We start from the raw sequence: 20,422 nt of genomic DNA, 5'->3' as shown, positions 1-20,422 counted from the left end.
CGAAGTTAAAAATATACTTGGGCCACCTGATGCTAAGAGCCAACTCATCGGAAAAGACCCTGATCCTGGGAAAGACTGAAGGCAAAAGGAGAAGGCGGCAGAAGATGAGATGGTTGGATGGCATCACTGACTCAACGGACATGAACTTGGGTGAACTCCAGGAGGTGGTGAGGAACAGGGAGGCCTGGTGCGCTGTAGTCCATGGGGTCATAAAGAGTCAGACACGACTCAGTGACTGAACAGTAACAAGACCCCCAATCCTTCCCTGCCTGGCTTGGGTATCTCTCACACATGCCGGGAGACGTGCCATCTTTGGGCTGGGGGAGGATGATGAAGAAAGGCTGGTTTACTAAGATCAGTACTGGGGATCCAAGGCTGGATGTCAGGAACTGACCAAATGCCCATGAGGAGGGGAAAGAAGTGAACACATCAGCAGAAGCTGCGTCCCTGGGGCAGTGACCAGACTGGATGTCCTCTGCATGTCCAGTTCAGCTCTGTCACCAACTGACACGTGAGTCAAGAGAGGAGCGAAAAATGGCACAAAGGGACTGGCCAAAACTTCCATTTATCTCCCTGACCAACAACAAGACTCAGAAGGCCAAGACCACGGTCTATTAATACCCTGAGCCTCACATGACCAGCACAAAGCAAGATGAAAGCAAACAACAGTCTTGAGGCGGCTCTGGGAAGGGCAGTCGGCCGTGCGCCATGACTCATCACGGGGTGGGAGGTGGGGCGGGGGGCGGGGTGGGAGGAGGGGAGGCAGAACTCTGCCTGAAATCTGTCCAAAAGCCCCACTCCATGTGACTGCCATCTCACCAGGGCGTCAGCTTCAGTCTTGTCTAAAATTGCACCAACCCCAAGAACACAAAAATTCTCAAGGCTATGACTGTGCATTTGAAGGGGAACAAGAAAAACCCTTTGGCCTGACTGAGATGATCTTTGACTAAGGAAGAGCAGCAAGATAGAGCAGCAAAAATCAGTCAATTGGCAGAAGAATAACATGTCAACCGCCCTCTGTTTGTCTCTGTGTCAAAAGAAAGTCCTTCTTTTCACTGCCAGGCAGCCTCGGGGTCATGAGAGAGCCCTGGAATAGGAGGAGACCGGATGCTCTAGCTGGGTGACCTTTGCATCTGTCAATCACTTAGCAAGTGTTTTCTGCATGTCAGTTCTGTTCTAGTGTTGTGGTAGGTGACGTGGATTAAGACACACGATCCCTAGACTCAGGGGGGTTTACCGTCTAGTCTGTGATGTAAATCATTTTACCTCCCAGAACCTCAGTTTCTTCATTTCTGAAGTGGACAAAAAAAAAAAAAAAAAAAGACTACCTGGGACTTCCCTGGTGGCCCAGCGGTTAAGAATCTGCCTGCCAATATAGGGGACACCGGTCCGACCCCTGGTTCGGGAAGATCCCACATGCCTCAGAGCAACTAAGCCCGTGCACTACAGCTACTGAAGCCTGGGAGCCTAGAGCCTGTGCTCTGCAACAAGAGAAGCTACTGCAATGAGAAGCCTGCACGCTGCAACTAGAGAATAGCCCCGCTTTCCACAACTAGAGAAAGCTTGTATGCAGCAACGAAGACCCAGCGCAACCAAAAATAAATAAATAGCTTAAAAAAAAAAGATTACCTACTTCACAGGGCTGTAATGAGAATTAAATGAGATCAGTATATAGAAACCAAATACAGGGCATCATTACAATAAGGTACTATTTCTTTCCCTTCCAAATCCCAGTCTTTCAGTGAAGTTTAAAGTTGATATCAAGGGTTACCATTTCCATAAAGTTTTTTCTGTAAAGGGCTAGACAGTAAATATTTTTGCCTTTGAGAGCCATAAGGTCTATGTTGCAACTACTTAAGTCAGCAATGGTAGTACAAAAGCAGCCCTGGACAGTATGGAAAAGAACAGGTGTGGCTGTGTTCCAATAAAACTTTATTTATAAAAAGAGACATGGGGGGCAGATTCGGCTCTTGGGCTACAGTCTGTCAACTTCTGATAGAGTATAGAGTTTGATATATATATTTATCACAGAGTTCAAGAGTGAGGGCTCTAGAGCCAAACTGCCTACCTCTGTTTCCCTAGCTTTAAAATGTACATGGTAACAACAGTATCTACTTTAGAATTGTTGTGAAGATTAAATGCATCCATAAAGCACTTAGAACAGTGCCTGATACCAAAAATATACTCAATAAATTATTATCATTGGTTTTTATCATAGCACAGAGAATATTACTAGGTAAAATTATTGCCAAGGAAGGCATAGTGAATTAGTAGGGTAAAGTACAGCTGGTTTAAAGACCTTTAGAATCGTTGTAATTCAATTTTATATATTGTCAACCAAATGCTTAAATTCTTTCAAATTCTCATATTCCTTTCTGTCATTTTTATTATAGTTCTGATACATTTAATAGCTTATTGTCGGATGATAAAAGTTAATGTTGCTACATTAGATGATTCACGTAGTTCCATCTACCATGAAGTCTTATTTTGTTAACACCAACTGGTGGTTGCCAAATGCCAGTGACTGTGCTCAGTACCTTATATGTGTGATCTTATTTCACCTTCAATGGCAACGCAATGAAGTGGGTTCTCCACTAGTCAAAAGGGGATTCTGTGGCCCTGAGAAATTATGCAACTCATCTAAAGACATAACAGCTGTAGCAAGTAGAGGAGCCAGGACTTGGGCCCAGATATGTCTAACAGAGAACACATTTATTTATTTATTTATTTTAACTTTTTGGCTATGCCAGGTTGCATGTGGGATCTTAGTTCCCCGACCAGGGACCGAACCTGTGCCTCTTGCAGTGGAAGCACTGAGTCTTAACCACTGGACCACCAGGGAAGTCCTGAGAACAGGTTTTTCTGATAGTTTAAGGACTTCGGTTTCTCAAGGCTAATCAAATTTGCATCTAGGCCAAACTTTAAAAACAGTAGTAATATCATGTATTGCTATGTTCTAGGAAACAGGGTCTGAAAACCTTATATCAATATTACCCTGTGATAGGTAATCAGCTTGTAACATTAAGAAAGAAATAACATCCAGAAAGGGTTAATAACACGTTTGTGTGTGTGTGTGTTAGTTGCTGTCAAGTCCAACTCTCTGTGACCCCATGGACAGTAGCCCGCCAGGCTCCTCTACCCATGGGATTCTCCAGGCAAGAATATTGGAGTGGGTTGCCATGTCCTTCTCCAAACAACACGTTTGTGTGTGTGTTAGTTGTTCAGTCGTGATGAGGCAATGTGTGTGTGTGTGAAAGTCGCTCGGTTGTGTCTGACTCTTTGTGATCCCATGGACTATAGAGTCCCTGGAATTCTTCAGGCAAGAATACTGGAGTGGGTAGCCTTTCCCTTCTCCAGGGGATCTTCCCAACCCAGGGATCAAACCCAGGTCTCTCACATTGCTGGCAGATTCTTTACCAGCTGAGCCACAAGGGAAGCCCAAGAATACTGGAGTGGGTAGCCTATCCCTTCCCCAGCGGATCTTCCCAACCCAGGAATCAAACATGCAGGGTCTCCTGCATTGCAGGTGGATTCTTTACCAACTGAGCTATCAGGGAAGCCAATAGCTTTAGGTAAATCACATAGGTCTACTTTCCACGTCAGTGTAATTCTACAGATCCAGAACCAGTATTGTATGAACTAGTAGCAAGGAGGACAGAACTGATTAATTTTACTTGTGTCAAGGGAGCTGTATGCCTAGGAGTGTAGAGCTGTATCTAGCAATTTATTTATCAAGATGACTTAGCCAGTTGGATTCTTTGCCTCTGGCCACAAGAGAAAAAGCAGAGGAAAACGGACTATTTGCAAATGGCTGTTTGTTTTCTGCTGGGCAAATTTTAGTCCAGGTGCCAGTAATTTGTGGCTGTGTTTAAAGAGAGGTGGGGGCGGGGTGGGGGTGAGAAGAGGGTTCTAATTCCAGGCTGTCATTACCGCGGGGCCGCCTGGGGATCCAGGAGGATCCTCAGTGACTAGCTGTGCTGTAACAGGACCGGTTCTGGGCTCCTGGAGGAAGGGCTGGTGGTCACCGCATGCCGAAACCACATCCTGCCCTTTGGCTTTGACTCATGCTAGTCTTAGACACACGGAGAAGAAAAATCTAGTTGCCAGCAACATCCTACAGCCAATCTTGGAATGGATGCCAACCACAGCTTGAAGGGGTGTGTGCAAGATGAATGGGCAGAAAACGACTGCCCTCATATCTCACTTTGCTGCACAGAAAATAGATTTCTATCATCTCTTCCATTTGGTTCATCATAGCATTCAGACTTTTTTTTTTTTTAGAATTCAGACTTTTAAAAATAAATTTGCTCGAGTCACCTCTCTGCTCAAAACCCTCAAATGCCTTCCCTTGGCCCTTAGAAAAAAATTCAGCCTCCTGACCATGACTGGCTAGGTCCTCCCTGACCTGGTCTTCAACTCCCTGTCTAGCCTCATCGCGCCCAGTCCTTCCCCAGCTCACTCCGCTCTGGCTCCATAGCCCACCTCTGGTTCCCTGAACCACCTTCTAGCTCATTCCCACCTCCCAGGCTTTGTCCCGGCCACATCTTCACGGGCAGCTCCATTCAGGTCTCGGTTCCAAAGCTGCCTGCTGAGAGCTCAGAGAGCCCTTTCTGGACTCTCCTAGATCTTACTACGGTTTCATTGTTCTTCATCATTCCATTTATACATGTCTGAAATGATCTTGTTTACTTGCTTGCTGGCTGTCTAGTTGGGATAGAAACCTCAAGGAAGAAAGGGTTGTTTTGTTTACCACTCTACCCCAACCTGCTGGAGAAGACTCTTGAGAGTCCCTTGGATGGCAAGGAGATCAAACCAGTCAATCCTAAAGAAAATCAACCCTGAATATTCATCGGAAGGACTGATGCTGAAGTTCCAATACTTTGCCACCTGATACGAAGAGCTGACTCATTGGAAAAGACACTGATGCTAGGAAGGATTGAGGGCAAAAGGAGAAGGGGGCAACAGAGGATGAGATGGTTGGATGGCATCACTGACTCAATCAACATGAGTTTGAGCAAATACAGGGAGACAGTGAAGGACAGGGAAGCCTGGCGTGCTGTAGTTCATTGGGTCGCACGACTTAGTGACTGAACAGCAACAACTATGCCAACCTGGCACATGGCAGGCACTCAACTATATACATATATATTTAACACACCTGTCTGTTAGACTCAAGGAGCAGTATAGCTGGAGCGGCCCTGGATAACAGTTTACGCATATTCCCTCCTGCTATAGAAGAGGAGGCTCAGGGGGGTCAAACGGCATGATCGAGGTCAACAGTAGATGGTCTGGACTGTCAGGCTGGTATTCATATGGGGTCTGTTCCCAGACTGATACATTACTTATAATGCAGACATGTCACTAACACTTTCCAGGAAGGCAAGCAGCTGAGATTTAAAGGGACACTAGGCAACTGGGGCTTCAGAAGGACAAACAGAAAGAGCAGCTACTCGCCTTGTTGGTTCGAGGTTAGCCATGAAATATGCACACCCAAACATACTCTGTCTTGCATAGAATATTGTTAAAAATGTAATTCATCCCTAAATTCCTCCTTTTCCTATGACAGTAGGCTGTGAGGTTTAAAGGACATGCATGTCTGCTTAGAAAACATGCCAAAGGATTCTCAAACGTAGGAAAAAGCTTTAAGAAGCTTGGAGAAGCCCCTGCCATTTCTCCCATGCTCAGTACCCAAGCTGGGTGCCCATAGGAAAATTATGTCTTCTGCCATAAACCTTTGGTTATATCAGGCAGTGCTCTGTGTACTTCCAAGACCCTTATTTATTCAAGGGACAACCTAGATTAGAACCTGGAAAGTTTTGTCCTGACTTTGAGCCTGAACACTGACAGGTTGGAAGAGGGAGCATTTTGGCTACATTAATAATCTCCAGGCATGTCAAGATTGGGTAAATATTATTTGCAAATGAAACATCTCTCTAACTGAGGGCCAAGTTTATACAAATCAATTGTATTCTCAGCCGAGAGCAACTTGCCTCTCTGTCTTCTATCCATCCCAGAAAATTCTGAACTTAGAATGATGCCCTGTTCCATGTTGCATCGATCTGAGCACCTCTGTTTGCCACAATGAGCCTGCTGAAATCAGGCTCCCTGTCTACTCAGCTCTTTACCTGCACCCTAGGATTGTACCAGGTTCACTGTCACACTGCCCTTGGCCCCTGGTCCACCATCACTCTCCATTTCTCTTTTTTCCATCTCCAGTGTGGGGCTCCTGCCATTTGTCTCTGCAAAGCCTTCTACTGTCTCTCCACCTGGGTAAATCCTGGCCTTCCTTCAAGGAAGGAGACTCTCAGGTTCAACATCTTCCAAGAATCTGCCTCCAGTGTTTCTCCATCTCCAAAGGGAAAGAAAATCAGGTAGAAAAATCATAAAAAAGTCAATCTCTATATTTTATTTCATCTTTAATTTCTATTTTCATATATTTTCTAATGCCTAATTATGACCCTAAAGATGACAATAGTTACAGCAACAATGGATGTACTGGGCACTGTTCAAAGGCATTTCAAGTGATTAAATTCCGTTTAATTTTGTAGCAACAGGACAGTAGGTACCATTATTAGCACCTTTTAGAGGTATATGGGGCTTCCCAGGTGGCTCAGTGGATAAAGAATCCACCTGCAATGCAGGAGATGCAGGAGACATGGGTTCACTCCCTGGGTTGGGAAAACCCCCTGGAGGAAGGCATGGAAATCCACTCCAGTATTCTTGCCAGGAGAATCCCTTGAACAGAGGAGCCTGGTGGGCTATAGTCCACAGGGGAGCAAAGAATTGGACATCACTGAAGCAACTGAGCATGCATGCATGCATATGTATATGTTTACAAATGAATTTATGAATATATATAAATTGAGAATATGTGCTTAAATTATCAATGTACTGTCAGGTGTCCATGGTCAAAAACACCACCATTCTGGTCTTTCAGCCTTCCTCCATTTTTGGGGGTGCCCCCACTTCGGTGGGTACCCCCAACTTTTGCAAGTACTCTGTTACTTTTGTCATTGTGTGGGCACCCCCACTTCTGTAGATAGCCCCCTACTTCTGCATGTACTCCTCCAATTCTTTGGTCATACCCTCAAGGTCTGTGAGTGTCCCCCACTTCTGAGGGCACCTAGAAATTGCAGGACCTCCTTGCCTAAATGCTTAGGATGACTGAGAAAGCTAGGAATTCTGAGATGCAGCACTGCTTGGTAAAATCACCAGCACCCTAATCAGCCAGCATTCACTTTAAGATTAGCTTGGGACCTTCACTGCTAATACCCTACAGTGCATTCTCCCAGTTTGCAACCACTTCTGCCATCATTTTAAAACAGGTTTAGGGCTCTGCTCCTTTGACTTTGTTGCCATTGGGAGGGCTGACCTCCTTCCCTCCATCCCCGTTTCTCAGTCCCGAAGAAAAAAGATACCACCGGTTTTAAGACCCAGGGGGCAGGACTCAAACTTTAAGCAAAGGAAGGCTGTGCACAACCAGATTAATCCAAGGTCACTTGGGCAGAGGGACCCGGTGCAGGGCCCAGCTGCCCGCACACATCATGACCCACCAGGGGCTTGGCAACAGCATGCCTTTAATTGAAGGCATTGGGTTTAAATTTGAGTCATCACTGTGCCATATTTCAGCCTTTCGTTTGCCAAACCGCCAGTCAACTTAAACTAAAACATGTTTTTGGAAAAAGATTTTTAGGGGGTGGTAAGAACTCAGTAACTTGCTGGAAACATTCAAATGGGACTTAGGGCTGTAATGCAGAAAAAAATAAAAACGTGCATCGGTTTAGGTTGTGGATGTTCTCTGTGGCAGAGGAAGAGAGAGTGTGGTTGCAAACTTTTTGTTTGTCCTTCCCCAACTGTTGCACACAAGGGGCAATTCATTAAGGTCATGTGTGTGTGCAGGCTAAATTGCTAAATTGTCCGACTCTGTGCGTCCCTACAGACTATAGCCTGCCAGGCTCCTCTGTCCATGGGATTCTCCAGGCAAGAATACTGGAGTGGGTTGCCATGCCCTCCTCCGGGGGCCTTTCCGACCCAAGGACTGAACCTGCATTTCTTACGTCTCCTGCATTGGCAGGTGGGTTCTTTACCACTAGCACTACCGCCACCTGGGAATCCCCTTCATTAAGGTCAGGAATTTGCTATTCAAGGTTCTTCCTGACCTAAAGACAGCTTCTAGAGTTACCAGGTACTTGGGCACATTCTCATGCCACAGAGAGAGCTGGGAGAACCAAAGATCATTCTGGCATTAAAGTGTTAAAGCCCTCTCTTGCACTCATGCCTCAGTGTGTCTTGTTTAAAAAATTATTATGCAAAATATAAGTTGGGCTCCCAAGTGGTTTCTGGGCTGGTTTGCAAACTTGAAAACACACTAGCATCAACTGGTGGATAAACTTAACTAGCAATGCCAGGGTACCACCTTCAGCTGATGAACTTGAATGCACTAGAGGTGGGCTTCCTAGAGAAAAAAGCTTCACAGGTGATTCTAATGTGCAACTGTGTGTCTTCCGGAGACTTACTTTCTCTGTTGGGCTCTCTGTGCCCTGGACGGGTTAGTCAGCACTTCTGTTTTCCTGGTTACAGTTCTAATCCCACCACTGGCCCATCTCCTGGAATCTTCACTGGCTCCCCAGGGGAATTTCCAAAATGTGTTGGTCTTGAGGCATGGTGTAAACCCATTTTTTAAAAAGTGACCTTTCATAAGTGGGTAAGTTGCTGCTTTTAGAGATTTTAAATCATCTTTAAAAACCACAGTTAAAATTGTGTTTAAGCCACTGGTGGTATGGAGAGAAGTGGGTAGAGGCAATCAGTGTAGCCTAAAGCCAATTAAACAAAGGTACAAATGTTATATAAAAACCTCTCCAATTTATCGTCAAATTTCTGATTCTAAAAGTTCCACAAAATTTTCATGCTATCTGATAAAACTCATAACACTGAGATAGGAGTGTTGGCAATCTTTTTCATTCCCTCTGCTTGTCTCTTTTATGGAGAGTGATAGCCAGTATGAACACGATACCTTTTTTTAAAATGTACTTTGTCTTTAAAGAGGTTAAACAAATTTGAAGGCGTCAGAGTTGATTCTTCTGGTACTGAGGAATCATTGTAGTATTAAGAAACCATTAGGCCAAAGCAGTAAGATGAGGATAAAACACTGGCAAGCTACTTTGCAAAGTTGCTTTAAGGATAAGAAGACTATTTGAGAACAACTTAAGTGTCTTAAGTTCCTTAGAAGAAAACCCTCAAAATGTGGTGCCTATCATTAAAATGTTTTAAGCTCTTTATAAAAATAACATTTCTCAAATTACAGAGGACTCTAACAGTGAAGAGGAAAAAAAGATTATTCTTTCCAAAATAGATATTTCCCCCCTCTTTCTGAACCTAATAACAGAAAGCATTCAATAGTTTCTTTAACTTCAAGATTAGGAGATTGTGCTCATACTGTTAGATACAAGGTTCTTCATGCTGAGTTTTAATCAAAAGGAAAGGGCATTATTCTCCAGGTATTTTTTTTTTTAAGTAGAAAAACATTTTTTTTTTTAATCAACCAAATTGAAAAGGTCTTTCAGGGAGAATAAACAATAATTTTTTAAACACACAAGAAGATTTAATAGCCAACTAGTCTAAAAATTAAAAAATTAAGTCTGGAAAAGGTTACCAATTATAAAATCTTGTCATTATAATAAAAAATATTAATTGAATTCCCAGAAATAAAATTGCCTTGTGTGATCAATTAGAGTTGATTCTTATAAACAGTAATTTTGATAGGTAGGTAATAACAAATATTAGTAGCTGACTTTGACTAACATATTCCGGTCTGCAAAAAATTTCCATGTATGTTACTGAGTTTCACAGCTACTCTGTGAAGTTAGGTTATTCCAAGTCCTTCTTCCACTTGGGAACGTAAGGGTCAAACAATGTGAAAGAAGTGGCGCTGAGATCTGACCACAGGCCATTTTACTTTCAGTCCTTTGCTTATATGGAGCTCCTCCTTGTAGCAGCTAAAGAGTGTGGACTTTAACTGCCGGTTTCAGATTTGGCTATCTTCCCTTATGTAGCTTTGTGACCTTGGACAGGTCATTTTACTTCTCTGTACCTCTCTATGTAAACAGAGAATAAAAGTACCTATACTTTACACAGTTAATGGAAGGCTAAGAAGTATTAGTGCACATAATTGCTTGAAATAGATTTCCACAATTCAACTCCTTGTTCCTTTGCTTTATCTTATTTCTTGTGGAAAGGAGAACAGGTAGAAAGGAGAACCATCTAAAAACTAACCATATGCTGATCAGTTTGGGATCAAGACATCAGATCTGGGAGACTGGAAACTATTCACCTTCTTAGTGACAAGTTCCAGGTCTTCCTGGACCTCACTCCAACCAGCCTGCACTGGGTTGAGGGCCGAAATGACCTCCCAGAGTCAGCAGAGTCACACTGAATGACATGAACATCTCATCAGGAAGGTCTCTGATTGTTATCCCTTTTGGTCTGGAATAAGGGCTCATCTGAGCAGACAGACAGACCTGATCACGGGCTCAGCTCAAAGCTTCTAACCTATAAGAGGCCTGGGTTTGTGTGTGAGTGTGGTGCGTGTGTTTTAAAATCAGGTCAGTTGGGACAGCCAGGCCTGTATCTGCCCAGATGACAGGTGAACGATCCAGGCCTCAAGGGGGCTTGAATGTCATCGCTCTGGCTCAGTCTTTGCAATCATCTGACTCATTGACACAGCACTGAGAAGCACAACAACCCAGGAAAAAGAAAATAAAAACCCGACCGACCAACACCCATAGGGGGGGTAAACTGCCTCCTACTTCTGATCCTAAAACCCAAACAGCTGCTACCTCCCGGATGGAACTGCTGAGAACAACACACAAGGGAGCCTGGGGGAAAAACAGCCACCGAGCAATTAAAAGGAATCAGTGACTTGAAGGTCATGGTTAGGCTTAACTTGTTTTACTACCTTCATCATTAATATTTTCCTAAAGCTCATTAATTTTTTTTTTCCCCCAGCTCAGGGTTTAAAATAGGAAGCAACTGACCCCAGCAGGTAGTTTCAGGCTTGCAGTGAACCTCGGACTGAATATTGTCATCACGTGGCGGTGGAGGGGTGGGAGAAGGGAGTCAGGGAAACAAGGTTCCAACATGTCTTTACACCCAGCTTTGAGGGTTAAACCAAAAATGTCTTAGGTTCACCCAGAGTCACTAAAGTTGGGCAAGGAGGAAGGCCAGTGAGAATGGCCAGAGGGGCATAAAAATTGTAAAACAAGCCAAGGTGCTTTACAACTTGTTTTCTGCTAAATTCTCTCTGGCCAATGTTGCTGCCAGGGCCCATGCTGCCCGCCCCGTGGCTCCCGTGAGGGATTATGGCGTCCCTGTCTGGGGGCGCCGATCACAGGGACACCCTAACAGGATCCATACGGGAACCGGAAGTCCACCCAGGGAGGGGGACGTTGAGGAGTCCATTTTCAGCTTTCCTCAAGATGTCCAGGGTCCTAAAACGTTACTTTTATCGGGCAGGGGTGGGGGTGGGGGCTACTTCAAGACAACCTAAAGAGACACTTCAACTTGAGAGTCTGGGTAATCAATAGAGACTTACCCGTACAACGTAGTTAAATCTTCTGGAATCCAGAATGGCAGTTGAGAAGTCCAGCCTGTTGAAAGCTTCCCCCAGAGTGCAGTATCCATGGCGCTGAATGTGAAAACAGGGGGTGCAGAGGTCATGTTCTAGAATGATCTGCCTGGACTCTGCGGACCAGCTGGGTGGCTATCTAAGGTAACCTGCTCCTTTCCTGCACCATGATCAGCTCTTTCTGGGAAACTCCACCCCCCCACCCCTCACCCCCGTGAGCCACAAAGATGGGTGGTTCAGCAGACAGTTGCTTTAGTCAGTGACTGAAGCTGTGACGTGTCCCCTGTGGACCCTTGTCCTCCGCATGCACTTGCTTATTGAGGAAGGGTTGGGAGATAGATATGTGATGTATGTTGATCACGGGAACATACTTCTGGGGGGAGAATTAACCCTGTGTGTGTTAGCTCTGTCTGCCATCCTGCCTCACATCTCTAGGTCTTTTCTCACTGTGATCATCAGAAGTGTTTTTAAGGCTTCACGAAGGAGCCAGAGAAGTTTTGGTCTTTCCCTTGTGAATGCACAAGGCACTGAGGGTGGAAAGCCCTGACTCACAGCCCCACCTCTACTCCCAGTACCTGGGTGGTCTCGGGTATATCACTGTCCCCCTCTCAGGGCCTCAAATCACAGAGGGAACTAGTTCTCCCAGGTCCCTGACAGGGGTAGAAATTCTATCAATCTGCCATGCAAATTGAGATATTACAATGTCGTGTTCTCTTCTGCATCTTGGTTGTGCAGCATCACATCAGGCAGGCACAAAAACTTCTACTGTATTTAGTAATTAAACCTCCAGGGCTAAAATGAACCGAGTTGAAGTCTAAAAGTGATGTTAGAACAAAAGGGAGGCATTGTCCTGAGGGAAATGCTGGAACTTTATAACAGTTCCAGCCTTTGAGATGTGAATATTCATCTCCATTAAGCACTTTTACAGTCATCATCTCACTGAACAACTGGGGAGTCCACCTAGAGACTTTAGTCTCTCTCTCTGTAGCCCCAAACTGATGGTCGGCTAGGTAGTGGGCTGCAAGCCAGCACCACCCACACCCAAGGAGACAGTCCTATACTTTCCTAGGGCAGGTATAAATAAGCATTCTCATTAACAAACAGATGAGTGCTCACCTCTTTAGTACTTCCTTTGTGAACATAGATCCATTTTTCTTGGTGGAAATCTAAAAAGACAAACAAACAAAACCCCATAGCTTTAAAATTTACATGTCCAAGATTTTGCATTTATTTTTCATTTACTCCAAAGTGTTAAAAAGTTTTGACAGAACATACAAAGATTCTACTGACAGTCTAAGGGGATGCAAATGCCTAATTTCTGCAGTGTATAAATACCAGAGTTATAACTTACTTTGTTGAAGGCATTTCAAGTCTTTGATACTCAGATCGAGTATACCAAAGCTCCAAATTAAAGAAAAAAAAATCTAATACCCAAGTACAAGTTTGTGTTAAATGCCAAGCCTACAAGTTAAACAATGCCATAAAGAGTAGAAATAAAACAGATAACATGAAGAAGCCATGCAGTACAGATGGAATCAACTAAAGATCTGTAATTCCTGTTTATTAACAGAAATGTAGACTCTCTGTTCGTACATCCAGCATCTAGAACTGTTACTAGTATTTTTACAAGGAAAGGGGAAAAATATACATTCAAAGCCTCAAAACCCAGTTCCAAATGAAAGCACACACTGGTGCTTCAGCTGACCATATCACTGGATAATAACTAAACAATGTCAAATATAAGTGAGAAGCCAGGAAAAAATACCCCAACTAGCAACTGACTTATAAACACAACTATAAAGAATACATTAATCTCACTCATAAAATGCATAACCAGGTTTCTGAGTGCAAAGATCCCTGTAACCTCTGTCAGTGACACAGTCAATGTGAAAGCCAATGTCAAACATGTGAAGTGTGATTCCCCGCCCCAAGAACCAATCAAAACGATCTTCAGACAGCTTTCTTTCTTAAGTTCAAAACAAATGGCTTACACTGAGTTTTGGTTTTGCTATTCAGCATGTCCTTCTTTCTCTTCTTGGCTGCAACGTCATAGTTCAGGCTGTTGAAAAGGTTCTCCTTATTGTATACTTCCTTGCTGCAATAACTAGGAATAATAAGACCAGATAGGATGAGCTGTAACAGTTATACTTTAACATGAGCTGTTTCTATAAATAACTCACTGCAGTTCTAAAACTCAATCATATGTGCTCCTCAAACAAAGCAATGAAATAATCACTCAAAAGAAGTCTGCACAGGCCCAGTCTTGCCTCTTTTAGGAAGAAAATAGTGTCACGTCTCTATGGAAGACAGGGATGGGGGCTTCTACTCATTTTGAATGCCCAACAGTGTTTGCCATTGTATTAGATACATAGCTCTGCACTCTTTTAAGAGCCACCCAGGGTACAGCAACATTATTTTAAGCAAAAATTATGAATGGTGGGGAGAGAGGAAGAGGGAGGGCTACTGGTATCACTATAATATACAATATTTTCATTTTGCAAAAATCATCCACCTCAAGCTGCTTTTAAAAAAATAGCTTTATGGAGATATGAGTCACATACCATATCTTTGACCTATTTATTTACTTATTTTTAATTAATTTATTTTTTAATTGAAGGATAATTGCTTTACAGGATTTTGTTGTTTTCCGTCAAACCTCAACATGAATCAGCCATAGGTATACATGTGTCCCCTCCCTCTTGAACCTCCCTCCCATCTCCCTGCCCATCCCAAGCTGCTTTTAACTAGCATGCTCCCCTCATGTCTTTAAAACATTTACAGAAGTCTGACTTATAGACTGTATTTCTAGGAGGTGTTCAGCATATAGTATCAGTTGTTTAGGTTTCATATCATTCCTTGACTAACCTTAGGCATCATGTTGTGAGGTGAAGACCTTGAGTCCTAAATGAAACAAGCTGAATTTACAATTCACACATCTATTAGGGCTGAAAAGACAGAACTGGCCAATTCACAGGTCACTAAACAATGTACAGTTTCAACTTGAGTTGGGGCATATTTCCTTCACAAAGCTTAGCTGTCTTTGGGGGGCTGATGGAGTTCTATCATGTAATGGGACTTGAGAGTATATCTCCAAAGAGTTTCCGCAGAAGGAATGCAGGAGAAATATTGAGAAGATATAATGAAAAGATCCCCCTACCCCCACCTCCCAACCCCCATGGGGTATGCATATGCCAGGCAGAATTTTTATTTTTTTCAGGCAAGATTTATAATGTCAACCTGTAAAACATCAACTAGGTTTTTTTTTCTTACATCAACCATATATTAGAGCCCTTTAACTTTCTGAATTCTTTTGCTGAATTTAAAATATGATTTGATTTATATCTTGTTTGGACCAACATCTGTTGGATACTATGAGGTACACTTGCACTTCTCCATGTTATGAGTATTATGTAAAAGAGAAGAGAGGGGTTGAAAAACAATTTCCAGTATCCTATTGCTATCAATACAATGATCTCTCCAGTACTTCAATAAGTACAATAAGTATCTTGCTAACATGCTTACACGTGATAGCACCAACAATATGCTCAGTGTTTCTGGACCCAGAGGGATAGGCGTGATGGATAATCAGTCATTTGTTAATCTTCCCTCAGAAGGCCAAGCTTAATACCATTTATTGAGCTTCCTAATATCATTAGCCTTCTCCTTCTCATTCCGGGATACAGGATACTTTGAGGTTTCTGCGGGTTTACTGTAGAAATGCCCTGTCTTAGGGAACACTAAGTCTCACTGAGCCCAGGGTGAATGTTTTCGGCCTGGCTTTGTATCACACGTGAGTGTGTATTTGCTTGCACAGCTCTAGGGGCACGAAACCATTGAGCAGCCAGCTGCCCGGTGCCAAGGTCAGCAGGATAAGAGGGGCAGCAGAAACGGGGAGCAGAATTCAGAGTTCTTAGAGCTAATTTAAGAAATTTCTGTCAACGCTGAGGAGAAGGGAGGAAAATGGAAAGTCACTTGACTGGTCCATGATGTACCAAAGCTGAGAACAGCTTTAGAAAACAAAGTTGAGGCCATTTCGTGTAAAAATATCCCACGAAGACTTATTTTTAAAGGAAACACACACTGGCACCATGAGCAGACACCTACAGCATGAATTCCACATAGACAGCGCCACAAAATGAAGCTGTCTTATTCTCAATCACACATTCAAGGTTTAGCAGAGCATTTCGGGGCCTGGGCCATAGATTGTGACCATTCCTTAGCAATGTTAAATATTTATCTTTCATCTTATTCTTTTCTAATTGAAAACATTCCTCAAAGGAATTTGAGCACTTGCCTTCCTCACAGAAATAACAATAACCTGCTTTAAGCCTGAGTGACTCATTTCCAAAGCTAGTTTTAAGAAGAATTCGACATAATTGATGACGCTTTCCCACTGGAGAATGTAGAAAAGCTTTAACCAAAGAGAAACCCTGCACTTTTCACTTAGGTTTTGGACTTCAGGGGTAGGGCCTGGGAGGAAGGACCACGGGGTTTATTTGTGTTGCTTGCTTATATGTTTTCTTTTAAGCAATAATATATTCAGTTAGAGGCTATTTTGAGAGTTCAATTATGTCCATTTCAAGAAAATGCAAAGCCAATGGAAAATTACAACTGAAATTTTGAACAAGAAAAGCCACCATCATTTGGGAACCATGACTTTTTTTTTTTTAATAAGCAAAACCATTTAAAGAGGCTGTCTTCTTCATTAAATGCAGTAGTAACCAGTAACTTGCTATTTTATAGTCAGTTCTAACTAATCTTGATTTTTATAGGCACAGGCCTAGAATAAGAAAAAAAAGACCTCCTCCAGCCCTGTACTGTCATCACAGACATAGCAAGATACTTAAAGACAACTTTAAAAAAAATGCAAGATTTCAAAATAAGTGCATTTGGCAGCAGAGACAAAGGCAGGGAAGAAAAAAAAAAAAAAAAGAAGTCCTAATTCTCATTTCATTTGTAATAGACCATTTGGAGAGAGCCGTGGCCTACCCCTAAGGGCTTAGTTGTAGATTAAGGCCAATGAGAGTTCTAGGCTAATTTACTCCAATACATACCCAAATTGTCAGACTCACAGGGCGAGAACCCCATTGTTGTGGTAAAACAAACAGCCTAGTGTATGAGGCCCTGAGAACACTGCCTTGCACACAGTAAGTGCTCATAAAAATCTTAACTATTATTTTATTTGCTTATTCACTATTTTATTTGCTTGTTTTTATTTGTGCACCCAGGGCACCAGGGTAAACTTCCTGCTTCCTGGTTCAGCCTTAGCTGTACTTTTGGAGTTTTCAGAGGCGTCCCTGCAGGCTTGCAGAAGGGTAGCCCACGCTCAGGGAGCTGAGATGACTCATCTGGGGGGTGGGGCAGGGCAGGGCTGGGGGTTATTGGTGAGCAGGACTGCTTGCGAGGTGGCTCAACCACCAGTTCCTTGAAGCCCTCTTGGATCACCCTAATTCCTGCTGAACTCTTTCCTTGAATTTTTTTCATCTGCCCAAATGTAACACTTGCCATTCCTCTTAGGTAGTTTCAACTTTTTCACAGGGCACCCTCCTTGAAGCTTATCTGAAATCCTCCCTTGATCTCAGTTCAGGGCACTTAGCTGTGATGGGGTTTTGGAACATTCTGCTGCTGGAAGAAGACAGGGCCCGGGGCACAGAGAGAATGGCCAGCAGGGTCCAGAGAAGGTGCTCTGGGCAGAGAAGCTGTGGTCCACTCACAAAAAACACCATGGTCCCCAGGTTGCAACATACCAAGGGCACCCTCACCCCCCCACCCCCGCGCCCCCACTCTTGTCCAGGCAGCTCACAGAATGGGAGGTGGAATCAGACTAAGTGCCTGAGGCCTCTTCTGCAGGCCTCTGTTGCACATCCACCCCCCTCCCTCTCTTTCGAAAGGGCCTGCCTTTTGTTTTCTCCTAACTGGAGAGGCATTCAGCTTCACCTGAGTAGGCAGGCTGGCCGCCCAAACCTGACATCACAGAGCAACATCACCAGGACTGAAAACAGGAGGGATATTTGAGCCTGCAAACCCGGGTTTCAGAAGGCCAACGGCTTTGAAGAAATTGGCAGACTTCTCATGTGAAGTAGGGAAGGGACTGTTTACAATTGCTGGGGAAAAAAAATACTCTGCAAACAAACAGGGAGCTGCTTTGCTAGGAGCTACCAAATGAGTCCTCAAATCTGACTCATCCAACAGCCCCAAGTGGTCACTAAGTGGATCACCATTTGTGATGATAGTGGTAGGGTGGCAGTTCTAGCTCAGATGGCCTGAAAAGGGAGGAAAGAAAGGAGGTTCAAGCGGAGAGAGAGGTGGGAAGCTAAGGGTAAACTTCCGTGGTAAGGTAAACCTGTCTCCAGGTCTCCCCTACTACGGAGAGAGAGGCACCCCTTTTCTAAATGGGAGTGACACCAGCTTATCTCCCAGAGCAGATTCAGTGTGAATGTTTATGCCAAGCAGAGCCTCTGATTTGGAAACTCTCCTGCCAAACCCACTGGTCTGTCTCCCACTGAGGAACATCCTACGCTTGTATCTGGGTGAGCCACTAGGACACAGCTGAGCAGACCATGGCTGCACCTCCCTAGGAAGAATCCAAACTGTCACCTCAAAATAAAGTCCAAAATATTAGATCCTCACTTCTTAGGAATGAGGAGGAAGGAAGGAAAGAAGGAAGGAAGGAAAGAAGCTTGCATTCTACTATACCAAAAAAAAAAAGCTTTTAGTCCAGGGAGAAAAATTTAGACCAAATGGGCAACTAGAGTCCCTAAAAGAGTCTAGAGACAGCAGATAGTCTTTTTATTTTTCTGTAAATTTTCTGAGTTTCCATAAGTAAGATTTCTTTAGAGTGCTACCCAAACTCCCCAGGGACGACCTCAAAGTGTCTTTAAGGTAAAAGGTCAATGTGCTCTTGTCTTCCCTGGCAGACCCCCAAGATCAATTACTTTTATTTTTTTCCACTGGAAAACAAAAAGTGATGCTTCACAAATCACAAATAGGTGCGGGGCCCTGGAAGGCAGGACGCTGAAATAACCATATTTCCTTGATAGTTTTTGTAAAATTGAGTGCCAGGGGCTCAGCCAAACAACCATTGGTAAATCTGAGTGGGAAGCTGGCCCAGGTACAGGACTCTCCACCGAAGTCAGTCTAAGGGCTGGGGGCGGGGAGCAGTGGTTTTCACCAAAGGCCACGGGTAAAGTCACCCAAGGGTAAGCAGGCTGCACTGATCCCCTCTGGGCCAGATGGCAGCGCTGTGGATGCCAACTGTGGTGATGAGGACTGACAGACTCCAGGCCATCCAACTCCTTAGTCGCTGCTTCTGTGCTATTAACCGGGGCGGGGCTGGGGCTCCTCGGAAACTCAGATTTTCCACCACACTGACAGTTCAGGTGGAACTTGACTCCAGAGACTCACCCACGCCGGGTGGACTTTCTGCAGGGGATGGGCATCACTTGAAATGGGGGCGCACTCACTATACAAAGAAAACGCCCGACAGGGCTACTGAGGAAACAGGTGCAAAGACGCGGTCCTCCCAGAGGCCGAGGGCTTGTGGGAGCCTCAGCCCACCTCCCTCCCCTCCTCCGCAGCTCTGCCTCCTCGGGTCTTTACCGGCGCTCCGCCAGCACGGATGCCCCAGGGACCATCTGGTCGCCCCTTCCCGGTTACTCATCTTCCCTGCCCACTCTGTGGTCGCCTGTGCGTGGGAAGAGCCTGGAGGCGCAGCGGCCGGGACCCATGTCCAATCCCGTCTCAGACGTGTGCTCAGAGCCCCGCCACCCCAGGGTCCACCCTAGGATGAAGGTCATGCGGCCCACTCGCCGGCGCTCACTCCCCACCCCTACCCCCCACGCAAATCGCACGACGCTGGTGTCCTTTAAGGCAGTGGACCCCTGAAGTTGGGTCTAAGTTCTAGCGTTTGGGGATAAGATCAGTTTCTCAGAGGGACCAGCATTCTGTAAGAAGTGACCACTTGGAGACGCTGACCTTGAACAATAAGAGAAACCAAACACCCGTGCTCTGCCGACATCTCTGCAGAAACCCGGGATAATTCACTTCCATCCTTCTGGTCTGGGGCTCCCTCCTCACCCTGTTCCGGCCTGCCTGCGTCGCATTCACCCGCCCCCCACTCCGAGAGGCCAGCCCGAGTCTGTCCACCGCCGCTGAAGTTGGTGGCGACCCCCTCACCTGCCGAGGTCGCTCACGAAGCTGCCGCTCTTCTCGTCCAGGAAGCGTTTCCAGCCATCCGCCGTCTTCACCCAGCTCTGCCCGGGGGACCGCCAGTCCTGCCCGAGGAATGGCATGGCACTGCCGAGGGATGCGACGGATGCAGGCGACGGACTGAGGGACGGGGACCTGCCCGGCGGCCTCGGGGGCGCGCCCGCCCTGGGCGGCTGCTTGGGGTGCTTGGGGGCCGGTGAGGGAGCCGCTGCGGGATCGGGGGTTGCGGAGCGAGGTGCCCGCGCTCGCGGAACGCCCTATGGAGGGTCGCGGGGCGCGCGAGGCTCGCTGCAGTGCAGCGCTGCAGTCCGGGACGCCGTATTTATCCTGGGCTGCCGGCCGCGGCTCTTTGTTGCCGGAAGAGCCGCCTGCTCTTAGCCCGGCCCCCCCAGCCCGGAGGCCACGTGGCTTTGTTTATAGGCTCGACTTGTTTTCCGAGGCGCCCGCGGCTCCTGCTCCTCTGGCTGTTGCACAACCGCTCGCCGATGGAAACTTGAAGCCGCACTGCGGGGCCGGGGCTCCCACTGGCCCCTCCGCCCCGGGCCCCTCTGCGCTCCCCTCCTGTTCGCAAAGGGCGCAGCTGCTGCGGCC

The 20,422-nt window shown here is 45.4% G+C and overlaps 1 protein-coding gene across 2 annotated transcripts in view; it reads right to left on the bottom strand.

Annotated features, from left to right (window-relative positions):
• Positions 1-20,180, bottom strand: part of FBXO32 (F-box protein 32) — a 37,121-nt gene extending 16,941 nt beyond the window's left edge. For both annotated transcript variants that reach the window (XM_043879299.1, XM_043879300.1), the window contains exons 1-4: positions 19,799-20,180; positions 13,615-13,727; positions 12,740-12,789; positions 11,591-11,683 (exon numbers count right to left, since the gene is read on the bottom strand). In XM_043879299.1, the coding sequence (XP_043735234.1) occupies positions 11,591-11,683; positions 12,740-12,789; positions 13,615-13,727; positions 19,799-19,914 (372 nt within the window). In that variant the 5' untranslated portion in view covers positions 19,915-20,180. The remainder of the gene's footprint in view (positions 1-11,590; positions 11,684-12,739; positions 12,790-13,614; positions 13,728-19,798) is intronic.
• Between the last annotated feature and the right edge of the window lie 242 nt (positions 20,181-20,422).

This window comes from Cervus elaphus, chromosome 21 (genome assembly GCF_910594005.1).
Source record: "Cervus elaphus chromosome 21, mCerEla1.1, whole genome shotgun sequence".
Lineage (NCBI taxonomy): Eukaryota > Metazoa > Chordata > Mammalia > Artiodactyla > Cervidae > Cervus > Cervus elaphus.
Note: the sequence above shows the minus strand (reverse complement) of the source record. Positions and strands in the feature narration are given on the sequence as shown.